Source organism: Phoenix dactylifera, unplaced genomic scaffold (assembly GCF_009389715.1).
Source record: "Phoenix dactylifera cultivar Barhee BC4 unplaced genomic scaffold, palm_55x_up_171113_PBpolish2nd_filt_p 000153F, whole genome shotgun sequence".
Classification (NCBI taxonomy): domain Eukaryota; kingdom Viridiplantae; phylum Streptophyta; class Magnoliopsida; order Arecales; family Arecaceae; genus Phoenix; species Phoenix dactylifera.
The window spans coordinates 750492-772157 of record NW_024067702.1 but is presented as its reverse complement, the minus strand read 5'-3'; the positions used below and the strand labels follow the sequence as shown (position 1 = coordinate 772157).

The window sequence follows — 21666 nt, the reverse complement described above, 5'->3', positions numbered from 1 at the left end:
CGCTGGCGCCCACGCGGTGTGCTGCCTGGCGCGCGAACGCCCCTTTTTTTCTTCTTTTTTCCCCTTCTCTTCTTCGTTTTCCTTTCCGAACTCTCTTCCTCTCCTTTCTTCCCCTCTCCTCCTCTCTTATCCTCTCTTTCCCCTTCTACCGCGAGCAAAGAAGGGACGGCGATCCTCATCGGCCTGAGGCCCGGTGTGACAGGTAGGCTTCTTCTCCCCTTTCTCTTCTTCTTCCTCTTTCTTTCTTCCTCTTCTTTCCTCTTCTTCCCCGGTGCCGGTACCGGTCTTGTACCGGTGCGAACCGCACCGGTTCGCACCCGTACAAGCAAGAAGCCGTTCGGTTCCGACCCCAAAGTTCGGTTCCGACCTCCTTTGGAGTCGGAACTGAATTCTATGGCTTTACCGATGCTGGCCGGTACCAATACGGTACAGGCTGAACCGGTCGGTTCCGACCGATTCAGCATACCTTGGTTTGAACTGATTTTCTTCAGCACTTTACAAAGACCGAATTTCCTTGATTTAAGTTTCTGATAAATACCTTTTGGACACCTTTCTCGCCTCAGATGCACAAGTACCAAATCACCCTCTTCGAAGTCCTTGACCTGTCAATGTTGATTAGTAGCAGACATAAGCTTCATTGCTGGCTTTTAAAGCTGCTCTTACCTCCTCATAGATCTGCCAAATATGTTCTGCAAAAGCCTCTCCATCATCACTTACTCAAGCTTCTTGTGGCAATGCCACTAAATCAAGCACAAGTGATTTAAGCCCATACGCTGCTTCAAAAGGTGTCTTCTTTATGGTCTTATTAACTAAATTATTCTAAGCAAATTCAGCTTGGGTATAACAAAGTCATAGCTCTTAAATTTTTTTCAACAAGATATCTCAACATGTTGCCCAAACTACAGTCAATTGCTTTGATTTGGCCATATGTTTGTGGATGGCATGTGCTCGAATACTTTAGCTGAGTCCCAAGTTTCCTCAAGGTTCTCCAAAAGTGCCACGAACTTGACATCCCTATCAGACATAATGGAAGTTGGAACACCATGTAGCCTCACCACTTCTCTTAAAAATAACTCAGCAACATGCGCAACATCAGCAGTTTTAGAACATGGAATAAATTGTGACATTTTTGAATATCGATCCACCACAACAAAAATGGAGTCATTTCCTTTTTCAGCCTTTGGAAGTCCCAAGACAAAATTCACGCTTAAATGAAGCCATGGGACTTCTGGTTCAAGTAAAGGAGTGTACAACCCATATTTTTGGATCTCCCCTAGCCAAATTGGCAAGCTGAACACCTTCGCACCAGTCTGTCCATGTCTTTATACATTTTCGGCCAATAATAGCGATCAACCACCATTGTCAATGTCTTATCTTTGACAAAATATCCTCCCAAGCCATTACAATGAAGTTCCTTGATTATCTGCTAATGTAAAGACCACTCTAGAATGCATAACTGTTGCCCTTGAAAAGATAACCATCATGCAACGTGCACAACAATTTTTCTGAATTTTCTAGATCATGTAATTCATCTATAATTTGGCAAAAATATGGATCAGTTTTGCATTGATGTTTCATCTCTTCAAAGCCTATAATTGGTGTTACTTATCACCATTAGAAGTAAAAATCACCTGCTCAACGCATCTGCCACTATATTCAACTCGCCAGTTTTGTATTTTAGTGAAAACATGAACTCATCAAGAAAAGAACTCCACCTTGTTTGACGTTCATTAAGTGTTTTCTTAGAATTCAAATACCACAATCCCTGATGCTTTGATTTAACCACAAATTCCAGATAAGCCGGATAATGTTGCTAATGATGAATAGCCTGCATCAAAGCATAAAACTCTAAGTCAAAGGTGGAATACTGTCGTTTAGAATTACATAACTTTTTGCCCAAAAATGCCACTGGCCATTGTTTGCCATACCGGTCAGTACAGGTTCATACCAACCATACTGTACCAGTACCGAACCGGTATACGGTACATGGAGCATATTGAGTATCAATATGCAAAACCAACCCTGTACCGGACATGCCAATACAATAACAGTAATGGTATCGGCAACAAGTTTGGTACTGAGACAGCGAACCTTGGCACCATCCTTCCATCTTGGCCGAGAACAACCCCATTTCCCATATGCAATGCATCACATTCCACAACAAACAACTTCTAAAATCTGGTAGTGCAAAAACTGGTGCTTTTGTTAGCTAAGTTTTGATCTGTTCAAAAGCTCTTTGTTCAGAATTTGACCACTCAAAACATTTCTTCTTCAAGCATTTAGTTAAAGAACTCATAATAGAGCTGAAATTCTTTGTGAACCTCTTATAAAATAAGGCTAACTTATGAAAACTTCGAATTTCTTTAATTGATTGATGAGTTGGCTACACTGTTGGCACGTACTTTACTAGGGTCTAGTTTCAATCCATCTGCTGAAACAATAAATTGCAGAAATACAACTTCATCGCACAAGTACGAGCATTTTTCTAAGTTTATAAAGAGATTCTCAGTACAGAGTACCTCCAAAACTTCATGCAGCTGAATCAAATGCTCCTCCTTGGCTTGACTATAAATTAAAATATCATCAAAATAAACAACGACAAATGATTTCGAGAAAGATTTTAGTACCTTAGTCATAACCAAGGTTCGCCGGATCGACCGTACCGGCGTACCGGTGAGCACCGGCACCCGTACGGTTCTGGTTCGATACCGGCTTGGAACCAGTACCGAACCAGAGCCGCTCACGCGTGGACATAAAAAAAAAGTGAAAAAAAAAACGACGCGTCCGCGGACGCGTCAAATGCCACTGTGGCATTAAATGGCCCACGCAGGCTAGCAGCCCGCGTGGGCACGGTGCCCCGCGCGGGAACCCCGCGTGGGCGCAATTACCTGCTGGGGAATCGCATGCGGGCGCAGTTCCTGCGCGGGAAATCGCGCGCGGGCGCGCGTTCTCCGCTTGTGCGGCCGCGCGCGATTCCCACAAAAGAAAATCACCACGTCCGCGCGTGTCCGCACGTGTCCGCGCGGACGTGTTAAATGCCACAGAGTAGCATTAAGAGGCCCACGCGGGCTCCAGCGGCATGGGCACTCTTCCCCACGCGCGGGGCGCGCTGCCCACGCGCGGGCGCTCTTCCCCGCGTGCCCACGCATGGGGAAAATGTGCTTGTACCGGTGCGAATCGGGCCCGGTTCGCACCGGTACCAGCTTGTACCGGCGCAATTCGCACCGGTACAAGTACGGAACCAATCAATTCCGATCCAGTTTAGGTCGGAACCATTTTTATACGCTGTACCGTACCGGTGACCGTCGGCACCGGTTCGGTACAGGCTGAACCAATCGGTTCCGGTCGGTTCAGTATACCTTGGTGAACCGGTCGGTTCAGCATACCTTGGTCATAACCCTCATAAATGTTCTCGGTGCATTAGAAAGACCGAATGGCATCACCAACCACTCGTAGAACCTATCCGGTGTTTTGAATGCAGTCTTCCATTTACCAGCACTCCTCAATCTGATTTGGTGATAACCACTTTTCAAGTAAATCTTAGAAAATACTCTTAAACCAACCAACTAATCAAGCATATCTTCTAGACCAGGAATGGGATATGGGTATCTGACAATGATTTTGTTAATAGCACGGCTGTCCGCACACATCCTCAAAGAACCATCCTTTTTAAAAGCAAGGTTGGACACATACATGGGCTTTTGCTTTCATGCACCAACCCTTTAGCAAGTAACTCCTCAACCCATCTTTGCATCTCAGCTCATTGCATAGGCAACATTTGATAAGCTGCAGATTTGGTAAAGATGCTTCTGAAACCAAATCAATGGCAAGTTGGATGCTCCTCATGGGCAGTAAATCCTGTGGCAAATGATCGCTAACCAGCTCTTCAAACTCTTTTAACAATTGCTGAATTTCACCAGGATGCTATGTGATTCTCCAATTTGTCATCCTTTATCAGTTTGCTAACCAAAGCATATATACTCTCAGCTTCAAATTTTTCAACGGATAAAAATGCATTAACCTAGTTGCTTGTATAAGAACTAGTAACTTCTTCTTTAACTTCTTCCTTAAGAGCATGGTATGCCATACCATACCAAATCGGACGGTAATGGGGCATATACCATACTGTACAGATTCGGTGCCGGTACACGGTATGGGGGACGTACCAAACACTCGGTACGCCGAACCAGCCCCGTACTAGGCATACCGACATAGTGACAATGTGGCACTGATACGGGGCCCGATACCGAAACGACGTACCTTGCTTAGGAGGATGCAAGGTATACTTCTTATGACCTCTATAAAATGAATAAGTATTAGGCTTAGTACGATGATCCATGTCATGATCATATAACCACAGTTTGTCCAAAAGAATATGATAAGCATCCAATGGCATAATACCACTAAGCTTCATCATCCAATTCACGACCCATAGTAAATTTGACCAAGCATTGACATGTCACTGATATCTCATTTTCCTTTTTAAGCCACCTGATTTTATAGGGATGAGGATGCTTCTCAGTAGACAAATTTCAACTTTTCCACTGCGCCTTTTAAAATAACATTTCCATGATTCCTCCGTTGATGATTAGATCGCACACCTTGCCACCACAAAGAACAAGTGTCCTAAAAATGCTACGCCGCCGCCAATCTTCCCATTCTTCTCTAATCATCTTTGTCATCACCCTTCGAATCACCAAAGACTCCTCTTGAACTGGATAGACATCAACTTCTTTGCTCTCATCGATATATTCAGCATAAACAAGTTCTGGAGTCTCCTCTACTTCTTCAAACTCGGCTAGGATCACCCTTTTGTTGCAGACAAGCATAAGAATTGTGTCTCATTTCACCACAAGCAAAACACCACATTTGTCACCCGTTGCCCACTTTAAAAGTATGAGACTTAGAACTATTTTGGGCTCCATATTGCAGCACTTTCTTTCCCTTACCACTCCTATCAATATTTACTAGGCTCCCTCCACTTGCTTTGTTGGTTGTGACAACACCTCAACCAGTCCTCTAAGCTATTTGATCATTTTGAGAGCCTCAAATTGCATTAGTATTACTTTGTAAGCTACTATCAGCCCTACATTCGTTTTTCAGCCATTAAAGCATATTGTCAAGCATCTTTAAAATTAAATAAACAGGCCACTGCCATCTCATCTCTAGCAGATTAATTTAGACCAGCAAGGTAGCGGGAAGTCATTTGTTTATTAGTCTCATACCAACCCCAATAGAAGGGTTATTGAATCCTGAAGTGTATTCCTCTACTGACATATTTTGCTTCAGTAAGTGAAATTTCTCATACAATTCCATTGCATAATCAGCTAGCAAAAATGGCTTCCACATCTTCGCTTTCATGTATTCCCAAGTGCGTATTTTTGGCTTGCCTTATCTTGCATGTTGCTCTTCGACTCTCTTCCACCATTGAAACCATTGAAGTGCAGTGCCCTTCAATGTAATATTAACAAACAGTACCTTCCTATTCTGCTTTTGGCTTCCATTCAAAGTAATTCTTCAGGCTAGCTTTCCAATCTACATAATCTTCTGCATGCACCTTTCCTAGAAAATCAGCAACTTCAATCTTGATTCTACCACTATTTAAATTAAGAGCATGTGCTAACCTCTTTTCCAATCCACCTCGTACCACATGACTTACGGGTCCAGCATCATGAAAGGGGTTTTCATCTTCTTCATCAGTTTCATCCTCAAGACCACCTTCTGACATGTCTAAGGGATCGTGGTCACCTTCCAGAATCTCCATATGGGCTCCCACATGTTCCTGCTCCTGTAAAGCTTGTACAGCCTGCAACAAATCTTCAATCATATTCCACATCTCAGCCAATTCCATCTGCAGAGCTTGATTTCCCCTTCCACGGCCACTACCATGTACAACCATGGTTTATAAACAAAATCCTAATGCAACCCTTAGGATCATGTTGCTCTAAAATAACTTTGACATAGTGCTGGACGTAAAAAAAAAAAAAAGAAAAAAAAAAGAAAAAAAACCAGCAAATAGACAGCAAAACAGGGGCTAAAATTCAGCAAGATTGAAACATGAACAAGAACAATGCATTTTAGGGTTTGTACCACTAACTTCTGAAATAAGAATAAGACAAGTACTTAATCTGAGTCTAAAGACTATTTATACTAGGGTTACAATAGCTCTCTAATCCCAGCTCTTGATGATAAAGAACCCCATCTAATCTTAGCCATCCAAATTCATTAAAAGTCACATGCTAGTCACATGACTACTTAATATAACTAGAGACATAATTACTAACCATAAACTAAAATAATCAAAAGCATATATTAAAAGTAGCTAATTAAGCAAACTCTTGGATTCTCCTGCATCAGGAAGTTTGTGAGTGGACTTTATCTAAGAGCTATTGATTATAATATATTTTTCATAGAATTTCGATTGAACATATGGTTTCCTTTGAGGATGTTGAACATGAATGGTATCTTGGTCAACTTTGATGGTCACACCTCAAGATTCGAGCAAGTTTGAATTTTGGGCCATGACATTGTAACCAGTTGTTTCCTTTTAAAAATAATCCTCGTTTGTTTACTCTCTTAATTCTGTTGGTATGAACTTTTCTAGAATTTGCTTCACAAAAGAGTGGCTTTAAATGCCACTCTTGGCATATGCAACGTATACTCATGTGAACTATGCAGTCCCTTGACAACCCACACACCACAACTAATGTTTGAAATTAATGCGAAGTGTTGCCAACAATCATTGGACATGTGCAGTTTTAAGGAAAAAGATTTAGTATATGATCGTCGCCAAAAGTGCTTCCTACTGAGACATCATTGTAAGCCTCGATATTGGGTGGAAGATCCGTTCAAAGTTCTCCTATGCATTAGAAAGAATACCGACAAGCAAGGTTCGCCGTACCGGTACCGAACCCCGTACCGGTACCGCATTAGTATAGGCGTACCGAGTGTCGGTACGGTACCGTACGCTCAGTACCGACCGTACCGACATTGGTGTACCGATACCGGTACCCATCGGTACGGGTACGGTACGCTCGGTACCGACCGGTACCGACCGGTACAGCGAACCTTGCCGACAAGCATGGTCTACCGTACCGGTCGGTACGGGTCGGTACCGGCCGGTACATACCGGTACCGAATCTTACCGGTACGGTACAGCTACATATTTCGCTACCGAACCGTACCGACGCGTACCAGCCCATACCGATGCGTACCAACCCGTACCGACGCGTACCGGCCCGTACCGATCCGGTACCGACGCGTACCGACCGGTACCGGCCCAAACCGACCAATCTGTAATGGCTCCAAAATTTTTTTGGCTTTTAGCCCCATCGGTACCGTACCGGTTTGGCTCGGTTTGGTTCGGTACCGTACCGGTACCGATGCCCACCGGTACATCGGTACAGTCGGTACCGCGTACCTTGCCGACAAGAATAAGATTCTTGGTGATTATCATGCTTGTTTACTTCCAACACACAAATCTCTCTCTGTACTATGCCAAGAGCAAGAAGGTTTGACTCAAGGGTAAGTCTTTCACCAAGAAGGGGAGCATGTTGAAAAGAAATCAACAAAAGCATCATTAAACAAGCCTACTAAGGAGGAGACCACAGCCCAACCAAAGTAGGCCCTTAGCTTGTCCAATTACAAGAATATGAAATCAGTTCAACCCATTTTCAAACCCAATTTGTATAGACTTTGGATATTTAACTTATTGATTTTGAAATATTCCATGGCTCATTTATCATCACTGCTCTTGAGTTGTATAGGTGGATTTAGAAACATATTTTTCTCAAAATTGAAAAATGAATATAGGATTTGATCCCTCCTATGTCATATAACCTCTGCAGTCTGCACCATGCTTGGAATTTTGAACAAAAGTTTCAGCTTGCACCTTTGAGAAGTTCTTGTCCCCTACTTCTCCCAAATTTTACGATATTCCATAAGGTGAAGAGTTTAGATAATGCCAACAAACATTCCCCTTCTCTCCATCTTTTGACATTGCATATTACCCAACTTCAATCAATGAATGAGATTACGGGCCTACTTGGTTCATTGTTAGCGGCTGAGTGGGTGCCCACTTTGCTGAAGTGGCCTCAGCTCCCCTTGGAGGAAAGTCATTTGAGCCATTTTTTCTCTTTATGAGCCATGTTGGGAACCCACCTAGGCTCCACTGTTGACCAATCAAACAATTGTAATGGGTTCCTGCTGGGCCTGAGTTCAGATGCCTAGTTATCGGTGAAACCGGGAGGAGACGACGGAATAGGAACACTACAATCGGATGAACAAAGATTGGAATACTTGTTATCTCATTCCTCTTTGATAATACAAATATTTATAGAATCTGATCATAAAACAGATCCCTTTATTCTTGGAAACTACAAGCTAATTAAAGGGATAAGAGAGAGAAACAAATAAATTTAAACTAGCCAAAAAAAGCAGCAATCACAACCGACCAAATCTGAAAATTATTCTCTTCAACAAATTTGGTTTTAAACCGAGATTGAATCAGATCAAATCTGATCCCACTAATCACGGAAGGATTCGTGATTTCAACACTCCCCCTCAAGCTGGGCTATATACATCGAACAAACCCAGCTTGTCAACCAATTTCTCGAATGCAGGTTTGAAGAGTCCCTTTGTTAGTAAATCTGCAGCTTGTTCAGACGAAGGTATATAAACCATACAAATCGTTCCTTCTTCTATCTTCTCTTTAATAAAGTGACGATCCACCTCAACATGTTTTGTCCTATCATGATGAACTGGATTGTGTGATATTGCAATTGCTGCCTTGTTATCACAGTAGACTTTCATAGGTTCATTCTTCTCAATTCTGAGTTCTTTTAACAATAGTTTCAGCCACATTATTTCACAAATTCCATGGGCTACAGCCCTGAATTCTGCCTCCGCACTGCTTCTTGCTACAACTGCTTGCTTCTTACTCCTCCAGGTCACTAGGTTGCCCCATACAAAGGTACAATATCCAGTGGTTGATCGTCTATCTTTTACTGAACCTACCCAGTCTGCATCTGTAAATGTTTCAACAGTCCTTTCCTCATTCTTTCTAAAAAGTAGACCACGTCCTGGAGTTCCTTTCAAGTATCTCAAAATCTGGTAGACAACATCCATATGTTCTACAAAAGGTGCATGCATAAACTGACTTACCACACTTACAGTGAAGGCGATGTCAGGTCTAGTATGAGAAAGATAAATGAGCTTCCCTACTAGACGTTGATACCTTCCTTTATCAACAGGTGTGCTACCTAGGCAGTCGCCCAACTTCTGATTTGGATTTATAGGAGTATCAGCAGGTTTACTTCCAAGCATGCCTGTCTCTCCTAAAAGATCCAACACATATTTTCTCTGTGATACTGAGATGCCACTTTTATTTCTAGCTATCTCCATTCCAAGAAAATATCGTAAAGAACCCAGATCTTTTATTTCAAACTTGGTTGCAAGAGTTCTCTTTAATCTTTCCATTTCTTCACAGTCATCACCTGTTAAGATTATATCATCCACATAAACAATCAAAACAGTGACCTTATCCCCTATATACCTGTAGAACATAGTATGATCAGATTAAGCTTATTTGTATCCCTGTTGACATATAGTTTTCATAAATCTACCAAACCATGCCCGCGGGGATTGCTTCAATCCATATAGGGATTTTCTGAGTCTGCAAACTTTTTCCTGAACTCTAGCTTCATCAAAACCTAGTGGCAATTCCATATACACTTCTTCCTCTAAGTCTCCATTTAAGAAAGCATTCTTCACATCAAGTTGTTGAAGCTTCCAATCTAGATTTGCAGCAAGTGATAGGAGAACCCTTACAGTGTTTAACTTTGCTACTGGTGCAAAGGTCTCCTGATAATCTACGCCATAGGTTTGAGAAAAACCTTTTGCCACTAATCTTGCTTTGTAGCGCTGAACCGAACCATCTGACTTGTATTTGATGGTAAACACCCATTTGTAGCCAACTAGTGATTTTTTTTTCGGTTTTTTCACAACTTGCCAAGTCCCATTTTTTTCTAGTGCTGACATCTCTTCCTCAATTGCTTTTTTCCACTCTGGAATTGACAAGGCCTTCTGAATAGACTTAGGTATTTTTGAGGATGATAAATTTGCAACAAGAGTCCTGACCGTAGTTTAGATAAGTGGCTATAGGCAATGAAATTGGAGATCGGATGTTGTGTGCAAGACCGAACACCTTTCCTTAGAGCTATAGGAACATCCAAATCATTGCTAGTAGAATTAAAGTGTGGAGTAGAGTAATTATCATTACCTGATATCGGTTCAGATTCATGACTTTGCAGTTGGTCCGTGAGGTGTTCTACTATCTGAGGGTTATTCCTCCTTGAATAAACACGGAGCTCTGGTGGTGCTTGGAGTTGCTCATCTCCCCCTATCATTGAACTTTCTTGATTTGTTGAAGGTTGAGTAGGAGTAACTGGAGTTCTAGACTCGAATTCAGAAATGGGGAGAAGAGGAGAGGGGGTGGTTGTTTCCCAAAAATTCCCATCACTATGATGCTCCCCCTGAGGGAAATTTTGTGAAAAAAATGGTTGATTTTCAAAAAACGTGACATCCATTGAGGTATAATACTTATGAGTTTCTGGAGAGTAACACTTATATCCCTTTTGAGTAGGTGAATAGCCTAAGAAAATACACTTTCTAGCTTTAGGATCTAATTTGGTTCGTTCATAATCATGAATGTGAGTAAATGAAGTACATCCAAACACTTTTAAAGGTAATGACACGACAGCTCTATTTTTCGGGTAAGTGTTTAGGAAGACATTTAGAGGGGTTTCATAATTATGAACTCTGGTTGGCATCCTGTTTATTAGGTAACAAGCAGTAAGTACTGCATCCCCCCAAAAATATTTTGGAACCTTGCTTGTAAACATAAGGGCTCTAGCTGTTTCGAGAAGGTGGCGATTTTTTCTTTCGGCAATCCCATTTTGTTGTGGGGTTATAATACATGAGCTTTGATGAATAATCCCTTTTTCTAGAAGAAAATTCCCTAAGATAAGATTGAAATACTCACGCCCATTGTCTGTTCGAAGGATTTTTATACTTGTATCATATTGGGTTTTTATCATGGAATGAAAGTTTTTAAAAACATCCTCAGCTTCTGACTTTTCTTTTAAAAGATAAACCCAACATAATCTTGTATGATCATCAGTAAATGTTATGAACCACCTTTTTCCCATTATGTGTTTAATCTTAGACGGACCCCAAATGTCACTATGAATCAAGGTAAAAGGAGAAGATGCCTTATAGTTATGAGATGGAAATGAAGAACGTGAATGTTTAGCAATTTGACAAATGTCACATTGAAATAAATCTGTATTACGAAACAAAGTTGGAAACAAATTCTTTAAATACGAAAAATTTGGATGACCTAGCCTACGATGCCATAACATTATTTGTTGTTCTCTAGGAATAGACTCACAACTCATGGTTTAAGCTTGTTTATTCAAGATGGCTTCTTCTTCGAAATAGTATAGTCCCTCACATTCTTTAGCATTGCCAATCCTCTTCCCCGAAATCAGGTCCTGAAAAATGCACATAGACCCAATAAAATGAACACCACATTTTAAATCTATAGTCAATTTACTATGGAAAGAAGATTGCAAGTTAAATTAGGGACATGTAAAACAGAGCGCAAATCATGTTGGATCAAGCGCTTACCACCATACCAAAAGCAATTGCTGTTAGTAAAGGCACAACTTTATTTCCTTAAGCCGAGGCTGACCACCGCAGGGCACCCCCCACGGCTATCAACAATAGAGCAGAGCCCCGTACTAAGTGACAGGTAGGCAGGAGGGGCTTCGCACTGCCCCCCATAAGCGCATCGGTAGGCTGGGCTGTCAAGCACCGATGCCATCATGTGGCCCCCATAAGCCACACGTGGCAGCAAACCCCTAAAGGGGGGCTTGGAATAATCCCAATAATCCCCCCCAAGCGACACCCTGGGGGTTCGAACCTGCAACCTCGCTCTAATACCAAATGTGGGGATCAAGCGCTACCATTACACCAAAACCCGCAGGTATTAGTGAAGGCGATGTCAGGTCTAGTATGAGAAAGATAAATGAGCTTCCCTACTAGACGTTGATACCTTCCTTTATCAATAGGTGTGCTACCTAGGCAGTCGCCCAACTTCTGATTTGGATTTATAGGAGTACCAGTAGGTTTACTTCCAAGCATGCCTGTCTCTCCTAAAAGATCCAACACATATTTTCTCAAGTTGTGAAAAAATCGAAAGAAAAATCACCAGTTGGCTGCAAATGGGTGTTTACCATCAAATACAAGTCAGATGGTTCGGTTGAGCATTGTAATACTGGGTAACATCTTGTTCTCCTTGTCGTAAATCATGTGCTCTATTCCGAAGCTCAAACAATTGAGCTGAATTCTCAAGATCGGAGAATGTCATAGTTAGGGCATCCCAAAGCTCCTTGGCTGTAGCATAGTATAGGTAAGATTCCCTAATGTCCTCCTCCATAGAATTACCAATCCATGCCATTACCATGGAATTTTGAGCATCCCAGGTTGCGTAGGCTGCATCTCCTTCAGCCGGTTGCTTTGTTGCTCCCGTAATGTAGCCAAGCCGTCCACGTCCTCGGATAACCATTAAAGCGGAACGGGACCATTGGAGAAAATTGGTGCTATTGAGACGGGTTGTGGTGATCTGTAGAGGTGAGTTTTCTGAAAAGTTTGCAGACGGCATATTGACGGTGGTTGTAGTGGGTGCGCTTGTAGGGTTGGGTCCAGAAGTCTCCGTAGAGCCTCTGGACTCCTCATCCCTGCGCGCACCGGTCATGGCTGTTTTAGCCATTCCTCTGTCTCAAACAACCCTCGGCTCTGATACCATGAAATCGGGGAGGAGACGACGGAATAGGAACACTACAATCGGATGAACAAAGATTGGAATACTTGCTATCTCATTCCTCTTTGATAATACAAATATTTATAGAATCTGATCATAAAACAGATCCCTTTATTCTTGGAAACTACAAGCTAAATTAAAGGGATAAGAGAGAGAAACAAATAAATTTAAACTAGCCAAAAAAAGCAGCAATCACAACCGACCAAATCTGAAAATTATTCTCTTCAACAAATTTGGTTTTAAACCGAGATTGAATCAGATCAAATCTGATCCCACTAATCACGGAAGGATTCGTGATTTCAACAATCGGCAACCAAACAGTTGCCTAGTTATGGGCAACCAAACAGTTGCCTAGTTATGGGCAACCAAACAGTCTCTAAAGAAGGCAAAAGGGCTAGAGGCCAAGATTAAGGGGAAGAAGTGACAGGCATTTGCAAACAGCCAGTACTTTCTCCATAATCCTCTCCTTCCTCCTTTTCTTTTCCCTATCCCCCCCCCTCTTTCCTTTTTAGACACCCAAAACACAGTAGATGCCTCTCTTTTATGGGAAAAGAGAAGGTGTGGACAATCTATTTCTTCTCGCTTTCAATAAAAAGAAGCCTTATAAGGCCAGTCAACCTCTTAAGTTGCTGATGTAGCCAAACAAGGAAGTTTGGTTATGAGAAGTGAGTTTTGGAGCATATTCCGGAGCAGGTATAAAGATACAGTTCTCTTTAAAATGTTGAATAAGAAGCATTAAGGAAGCCAATGACCAAATGAGCTTCGGGTGAGATTCTAGCATAGTTACCCCGACCCTAAGTAGAATTGCAACAATAATTGAGTTGTTCTCATGTTCACACGTGCAAATACTAACATGCCTGCACTCATACATATAAGCATGCATTAAGTCCGCATCACTACATATATTAAAAGCACATATATGTGCATATCATGCCAACCATTAAATTGTCATTGAAATGGAGTTCACTAGCAAATGGACATCATGAGAATTTTCATCCCCGGGGGGGGGGGGTAGACTGACTCAGTAACATATAATACTAAGTTGTAATAACCCTCATAAATCAATACAAGCTAATACAACTAGCCAAAGTTGATATGAGCCAGCATCATACGCAGTATCCCACACCAACCCATTGTCAAGTGTGGATATTCTCCTGCACTCGCATGGGCCAATACTTGAAACCATAAAATTTTAAAGACATACAAACGTGGCATGCCATACCATACTGAACCAGATGGTAAGAGGCGAACTATATCGGTTCGGTATTGGTACACGGTACGAAGGGCGAACCAACACTTGGTACACTGAAAGTGGCCTCCGTACCATACATACCAACACAGTAACAAGGTGGCACCAGTACGGAGCCTGGTACCAAGACAGCATACCTTGTACACAAATATATATACAAACATGCATAAGTATACATGCACAGTGCATGAATTCATTAACATTTATAAGCTATCTATGTGCAATCATTTATGTAAAAATTTGTGGTATCTTCCATACTTTTATCTCTTAGTTCTTGCTAAATTCTAAGAAAAAATTGGCACTTAGTTTATTTATCACTATAAACTAACATATGCACATAGCTGTGTTATTGTATGGCATGGTATCTTTGTTGCACAGCATTCTTAAAGGGCTCTCATTCTCACGTATGAACAAAACCACCTAATCTGGAAAACAAGAAACAGCAATGGCAGCACCAATGATGTGAAAAGGTAAGAAATGATAACTTCGTATAAAATTATCCAATTGTACCCTTTCCCTTGACTCAAATTTTCTCAAAGAATGCAGATATTTTTTACTATTGCCTCTACATAAGTCTCCAGCTTTTGCTATAAAACAGAGATTCCTAATATGCAAAGAAGACATATATGACATATCTCAGTATAATTTTACTATCAATTATCATGAGATAGCCTTTTCAACTATTCCAACAAAATCAACTAAACAAAATATACAAACCACTTTTCATCTCAAATAACCATAGTATATGTTTAATGACTTCTAATGGGACAATATTGACAGAATCACATATAATTATATATTTTATATTGCCACAATATAGAGATCAGCTACCTGGGAACTCCTTAATGAGAGAACAGTTGTTTGAGAAGACCTTCGACCTTCCTGATTTTTCCATGCTGTACAAGAGCAAATTACAGATTGTCTTTTTGTGTTCTGACACCAAAAAGGTCTGATTTTTCCAGGTCATGAAAGAGCAAATTACAGATGGTCTTTGGGCTTCCGGCTCCAAAAAGGCCTTTGCCAATACATTACCGAGCCTCCAACCCCACCCCACGAGAAAAAGGAGTGTAATACTGAATCCTCACCCGAGGAATGATGATAATAATAATAAGAGAAAAACGGATAAAAGAAAGGATTCTACTCCCCTCCCAACGAAATCATAAGTTACACTCCCTTCCCACAAAAAAGAGAACCTCAAGAGAAACAAATTTGTGACAGCAACCAATGAATGAGAGCATTAAACAGATCCTAATAATTTTAAATAAAAAAGAAAAGAACTTTTGCAATTCCCATAACCACGTAGCAAAACAACGGTGCACTGAAAAAGAGAATAATAAAACGATTTCATTACTTCTGTTTGTACCAATCTGCAAAACCCATCCACCATAATCAGCAGTTGGATTGAATTGTCAGGTCAAGTTTATTAATAATAAGTAGACAGGTGATTTATCCAAGGAATCAAATTCTTTGCACAATCTCCAAAAGAAAACATAAACGCTAGCAGAACAACAGCGCTAAATTTATCCAATCATCTGTACAAAGTGATTGTAGCCATACCTGATTGGCAACTATATTTCTCAAAATTTGCCTTCTGCATGCATAAATTGGCAACTTGTCATCGAGCCTCCGGCACTCGCGCACCATGACCGAGTGAATGCAGCCCCAGTCCCGGCCACCTGCAAACTTAAGCAGCTCGAAAGCAGCCTCCTTTTCCAGCCCAACCTCTTCCAGGGGCTCTCCAAGATGACAGAGAATGCAATGCATGGCAGCTCTGAATTCCTCCATCTTCTTCTTCAATTGCTCCTCCTCCGTATGTAGCTGCGTCCGCTTCGCATAGAGTTTCTCGTAGTCCTTCAACCGGTTCCGGCCACCCAGCTGCGCTGAAAGCTTCTTGATCTCCGCGGTGATCTCCCCAATCCTCTGTTCGCACCTCTTCACCGACTCGCCCTTGTGGAGGTCGTAGGCGTGGGCGACGAAGAGGGCCCTGACCCGGCCCGCCTCCTCCTCCCTGTCGTAGCGAATGGAGGTCCCGGCGACGACCACCTTGGGGCGCAGGAGGTGGGCGCCCTCGAGCCGGCGGCGCCAGAAGAAGAGGACAGAATCCATGGTCTCTCCCTCCTTCCAGTAGAAGAGCTTCGCGGCGACGCGGCCGGAAGCGTAGACGAAGAACTCCGTTGGCCGGGAGGGGCCGGAGTTGATCAGAGCGTCGATGGCGTCCAACTCCCTCCGGGTGGGGTCCCTCTTACCGCCACCGCGGATGAGGAGCACCATGAACGGACGCAGCGGCATCGGCGGCTGGGGGCAGGGGTGGGGGGTGGCCGGCCATGAGATGCAACGCCATTGGCCGGCGGGCGAAGGTGGGAACGGGGGACTCGAGGTGCTCGGCCTCATCCTCACGGCCGCCACCTCGGCGAGCCGGGGGAGCGGCGGCGGAAGCGTAGAATCTTGGGTGGGTGGGGGGCCGCGGAGCGGTCAGAGAAGAGCGAGAGAGACGCGAAGGGAAGAAACCCAGAACAGACGAGAAGAAGAAGAGACCAGAAGCAGGGGAGGCGTCGGAAAAGGAGAGCAACTTTTAATAGTGCTTCTCGGGTCGGTGTTTACGGTTAGTGGTGGTAGGGAAAGCGAATCCAAAATCGGAGCGGAGATTAGGTACCAAACTTGTTATACGCTACGTGACCCCACGGAAGTCACCAATTGTTTATCCCACGAGGCGTACCAGCAATGCAGTGCATTTATTTGCTATGATAACTGGGCTCCGTAGCATGGTGTCGGAGATTTAATTGTTGGATTTATTGCTTTTTATCGGATCAACGACAGCCTGAAACGTAGGCCGGTCGCGGATTTCTTGACCCGAGCCGACTTTTTGGGAACGGAGAGGCGATGCATACATATCTTGCTGGCCATCTGGCAACTTTTGAGAGGAGAGGGAGTACGAGTGAATTAACCTCATCTCTCAGCAACGACCCTCCATAAATTTTTAATTGAGGGTGTTAATGAATAACCATTTTAAGTATAGAATGAAAAGATTATTCTTTTATATTAGCACCCTTGAAAAAAAAATAACATTTATTTTATATGGGAAGAATTATATTTTTCCACAAATTTTTTATGGATATTGACACAAATGGATAATAAAGTTATTTTTTCTTTAAAATGTTTGTTTATTAACACTATTAATGAAGAATTTAATGGGCGAGTATTGTTGTAAAAATAAGATGATTTAAGAGGCATATATATAAATAATCATTTTTAGAGAGTAAATATATAATAAGCTATATTTGCTACGGTATATGTACAAAAAGCTAACTTTTATTTTTTACTAATAAAGTTCCAACATTATATTTTAGGTTCCCCCAAACAGCAAGTTAATCAAAAACTTGATATGTAGCATAACAAGAACTTACAACATATATATAATATCAATCTTTATTTTCCTAACTAATATAATAATATATCATATTTATAAGAAAACCAAAAAATATATCATGAGATATCAATTAATATAATTTAGATATATGGACTGAGATATTTTTTTTTTGTCTTCCATATTATCTTAGAAAATTGAGTGAGTCTTTAATGAGTAAGTCTTAATATCAAATCTTAGAAAATTGCATTAGTCCTTTTTTTTACATTATTGTGCTGTATCAATGTCTTGAGTAGTATATGTGTAAAGTGAGATCAAATATCTTTCTAAACATCCTCATCATCTCATCTTAGCTGATAAGTGCTAAATAATTTATAATTTAGTTATCTTTCCATAGCACTTATCAATGTTTTTAAACTGATAAATACATATTTTACCATGAAATTGAATAAACATTGAATTAAATTTAAATTATGGTAAGAGGTAAATAATTCTTTTCTTAAACCAGATTCTGAACTTGTCTCTCTCTTGATTGCAATCTTTAATGAAAACTATAGAAAAACATATAAGAAGATTGTGTTGACCCGGCTAAGGTTATAATTAAATTGGCTTTGGTCCTGATTAGATTGAAAGTTATAATTGTATGGAAAAATATTTGATTAACCCTTTTATTAAGTTACGGTCCTGCTTTTAGCCTTGTTGAGTCCGGTCTGAAGCAGTTTAGCAAGAATTAAATTTAAACGACATTGGGCTCGAGAGTAAGTTCAAGCAAATCAACGATCATGACCCACCTCAAACCCAAAGTCAATTCCCAACCAATTCATTACCTGCCTTCATATAAAATTGATAAATTTAAAACAAGAAAAAAAAGAAAATAATGAATATAATAAAATAAAAATAATTTCAGGAAGAATCACTGAAAACACTGTTCATATGAACAGTGTCCCGTGAAAACACTGTTCATATGAACAGTGTTAAAATATATATATATATATATATATATATATATATATATATATATATATATATAATAACAAATGAGTTCACTGTTTATCTTCTTCCCCCCTCCCCCGCAGTGCATCACGGCCAAGATTCCTGTTGATTCTCCCGTTCCAGCCACGAGATGGCGTCGCCTAAGAAATCCTCCACGCGGTGCAGCCAACCTTCCGTTCCTCCGCCTGCGCCTCCGCCTCCGCACAGCGGCCATTCGGAGCGATCCTCCCAGCCGCATCAACCGCGCGCCATCCGCCGCCCGTTCCACCTCCCAGCAGCCGGAAATCACTCCTCCATGATCAACGCTTCCAGCATCCCATGAAATCAAGCATCTGGCCGTCTCCCTCTGCCGGATTTGAGCCATTCCAACCGTCCGCAATCCCATGGAATTGGCGAATCCTTCTTCTTTCACTCCACATTAATCCCGCAACCAGCTCCCATCGGATGAGCATCCGGGATTCGCATCCTCACCAGCGTACTCCCAGGGGATCCATCACCGGCGAGAGGGTCTATATGAAGAGGCCATCGGCAAAGAGAAGAGGGAGGGGGGAGGACGGTGAGAAGAACCAAGGAACACAACATGCTCTGTTATGGTGCCGAGAAGAATAAAAAAAGAGGGATGCTGTGAGCGGATGAGTTAGAGAAAGAAAAAAAAAAGAAAAAAGAAGGAAGGACTTGAGACGGATGGCGTGGAGCATCTCAGCAAGCCGATCAAAGTCGCCGAGCATCATGAGCAGCTAAACCTCGGTTTAGGGGTTTGATGAAGCCATAGAGGAGTATTCGTTTCATTTTTATTGATTTGAGTTTGTATTGTAAGATTGTTGCATGATGAAGAATTTATCAATTGATCTTTATGATTTATCCAATTTATGTGAATCATTTATCTTGCATAAAATATTTTACATAGATTGATCTATTTCATCGAATCCAACACTTGTGGTTTGGAGGAGATATTCATGTGACATTGATTTCATGTTTAATGATTTAAAGATCAGATGCATCATGCTAAGTTAGACAGGTCATGCTTATCGTTAGAGTAGATGGTTTGTGCTAGACTTAGATGATTCATGCTGGAATTAGTTATAATTTTCTTTTATGATTGCTTTGGCTTGTAGTCGGAAGCAATCAAGTCTTAAATACAACTCAATCATTGAAAGCGTCACGAATATAAATCTATCGGTGGATTCTAGCCCTAAACACCTCCCTCCATAGATAATTCATACTATTACATCCATATTAATTCTTAGTTTTTATCATTTACTCTAGCTTATACCCTTTGAAGTAATTATTCAATTAGGAAAAAATAACTTGTCTCCAATCCCTGTGGACCGACACCCGTAATCACTATCCTACAGGATACGTGCTATTGCGTGGTTTATTTTTGAAATTGAAAGAACCGATCAATTTTTGGCGCCGTTGCCGGGGATTGCTAGCATAGTTATTTTTCCGATCATTAAAAAAATTAATTAATTAAAAAAAACTTTAAAAAAAACATATATATGTCTAAAATAAAATAAAAAAATTATTTTCTATTATTGTTACTTTTCTTATCTCTTTTTTCCCTTCTACTAATTTGTTTTAATTTTCTTTTGATCTTATTTGATCAGGAATCAAAGGAAAAATCTGGGATGATCAAAAAGAAAACTGCTGGAAAAGGAATGCTGTAGAGGTTTGCCTAAAAAAAAAAAAAAAAAATTGCTGGGGAAATTTCCTTTGGTAACCTCTAAACCTTTTTTATTTAAATTAATTATTAGCTTGAAATTTTGTGGTGATTGTTTGATTTTAATTTCAGCAAAAGTGTGAATGCATGCCTGATACACATACACCAATTAATCTGCACTTAGTAAGGGCAATCACCCCAACAAGATAAGAGCCGGATTTCATCACCGGACTCTTGCCCAATTTAGGTGAACTCAATCTCACATAGTGTCACTTTAATTAAAATCAATTAGACATTGGCCCCTAGGGACATTCGAGCTCAATAGGACGAAGATCACCGAAAGTTGCACCAATTTCGCTCTGTGGCTTAGTTGATGTCTAGGCAAGCTTTGTCCCTATAAGGGAGACAGTTCATCTGTTCGAGGCAAGTGGGTTTTAAGTGGGACCTTTGCGAACGCATCGTGACCCCTCCACTTACCTGGGAGCTTACCTGGTCAACTCGGTTCACTAGACCGGATTGGAGGCTTAGATGCCCTCTTCAAACCAGTTAGGAGCTGTCTAGTGATTTTAGGACAAAGACTAGGATTGATATGCTTTTCTCTTTTATTGCATGCTTGATTGATCGAGTACTAGTGTATGCAAGGTAGTCGTTCTAGAGTACGAAACCTATTACCTTTTGACCCTGAAATAGAACGAACCCTTAGGAACATTCGAGCTAAGATCAAAACATTAGGATCATTCCCACCTCCTGAGATGGCTGAAGAACAACCCAAACTCCTGAGGGAGTACTTTACTCCCACCATTTACACTTCCCCATTTTGCATTCGATTACATGAAGTAGGAGCTGTACAATATGAAATAAAATCTAGTGTGATCCAAATGCTCCCATCTTTTTATGGGCTCACCAATGAAGACCCATATAAACACCTAGATGAATTTCTTGAGATTTGCACCACTGTCAAGATTCAGAACTTCACTGATGATGCTCTGAAACTTAGATTATTCCCCTTCTCCCTTAAAGATAGAGCCAAACAATGGCTGAATTCTTTAGAAACCAACTCGATTCGTTCTTGGGATCAAATGCAACAAGAATTCCTTAAAAAATACTTTCCTATAGGAAGAACGAACCAGTTTAGACGTGCCATTACAAGCTTCTCCCAAACTGAGGGAGAAGAATTTCATGAAACTTAGGAGAGATTTCGGGACCTAATCCGTAAATGCCCTCATCATCAAATACCTAAGTGGCAGCTAGTGCATGTTTCTATGACGGATTGACTGAACGAAACCGTCAGATAATCGATGCTGCATGCGGGGGGACATTCATGCTTCAAAATGAGCATGAAGCATGGCAATTATTTGAAAATCTAAATGAAAACTCCCTCCACCATGCTTCCTGTTCTCGTCAAGCACCCCTAAGTTCTCAAAGAAAAGGGACCATTTGTGAAATAAGTCATTCTATGGACCTGTCTAGCAAGATAGATGCATTGTCCCATAAGATTGACCAACTGATGATAGGTG

The 21666-nt window shown here is 41.2% G+C and overlaps 1 protein-coding gene and 1 non-coding gene across 2 annotated transcripts in view; both read right to left on the bottom strand.

The window, feature by feature from the left end:
• Positions 1–16694, bottom strand: part of LOC103696124 (ATP-dependent RNA helicase DEAH12, chloroplastic-like) — a 36540-nt gene extending 19846 nt beyond the window's left edge. The window contains exon 1 of the mRNA XM_039116992.1: positions 15690–16694. Coding sequence (XP_038972920.1) covers positions 15690–16523 — 834 coding nt within the window. The 5' untranslated portion in view covers positions 16524–16694. The remainder of the gene's footprint in view (positions 1–15689) is intronic.
• Positions 16695–21277: 4583 nt separating this feature from the next.
• LOC120104984 lies at positions 21278–21383 on the bottom strand. Its single transcript, XR_005507384.1, has one exon. It is a non-coding gene; the product is annotated as a small nucleolar RNA R71 (small nucleolar RNA).
• Positions 21384–21666: the final 283 nt, after the last annotated feature.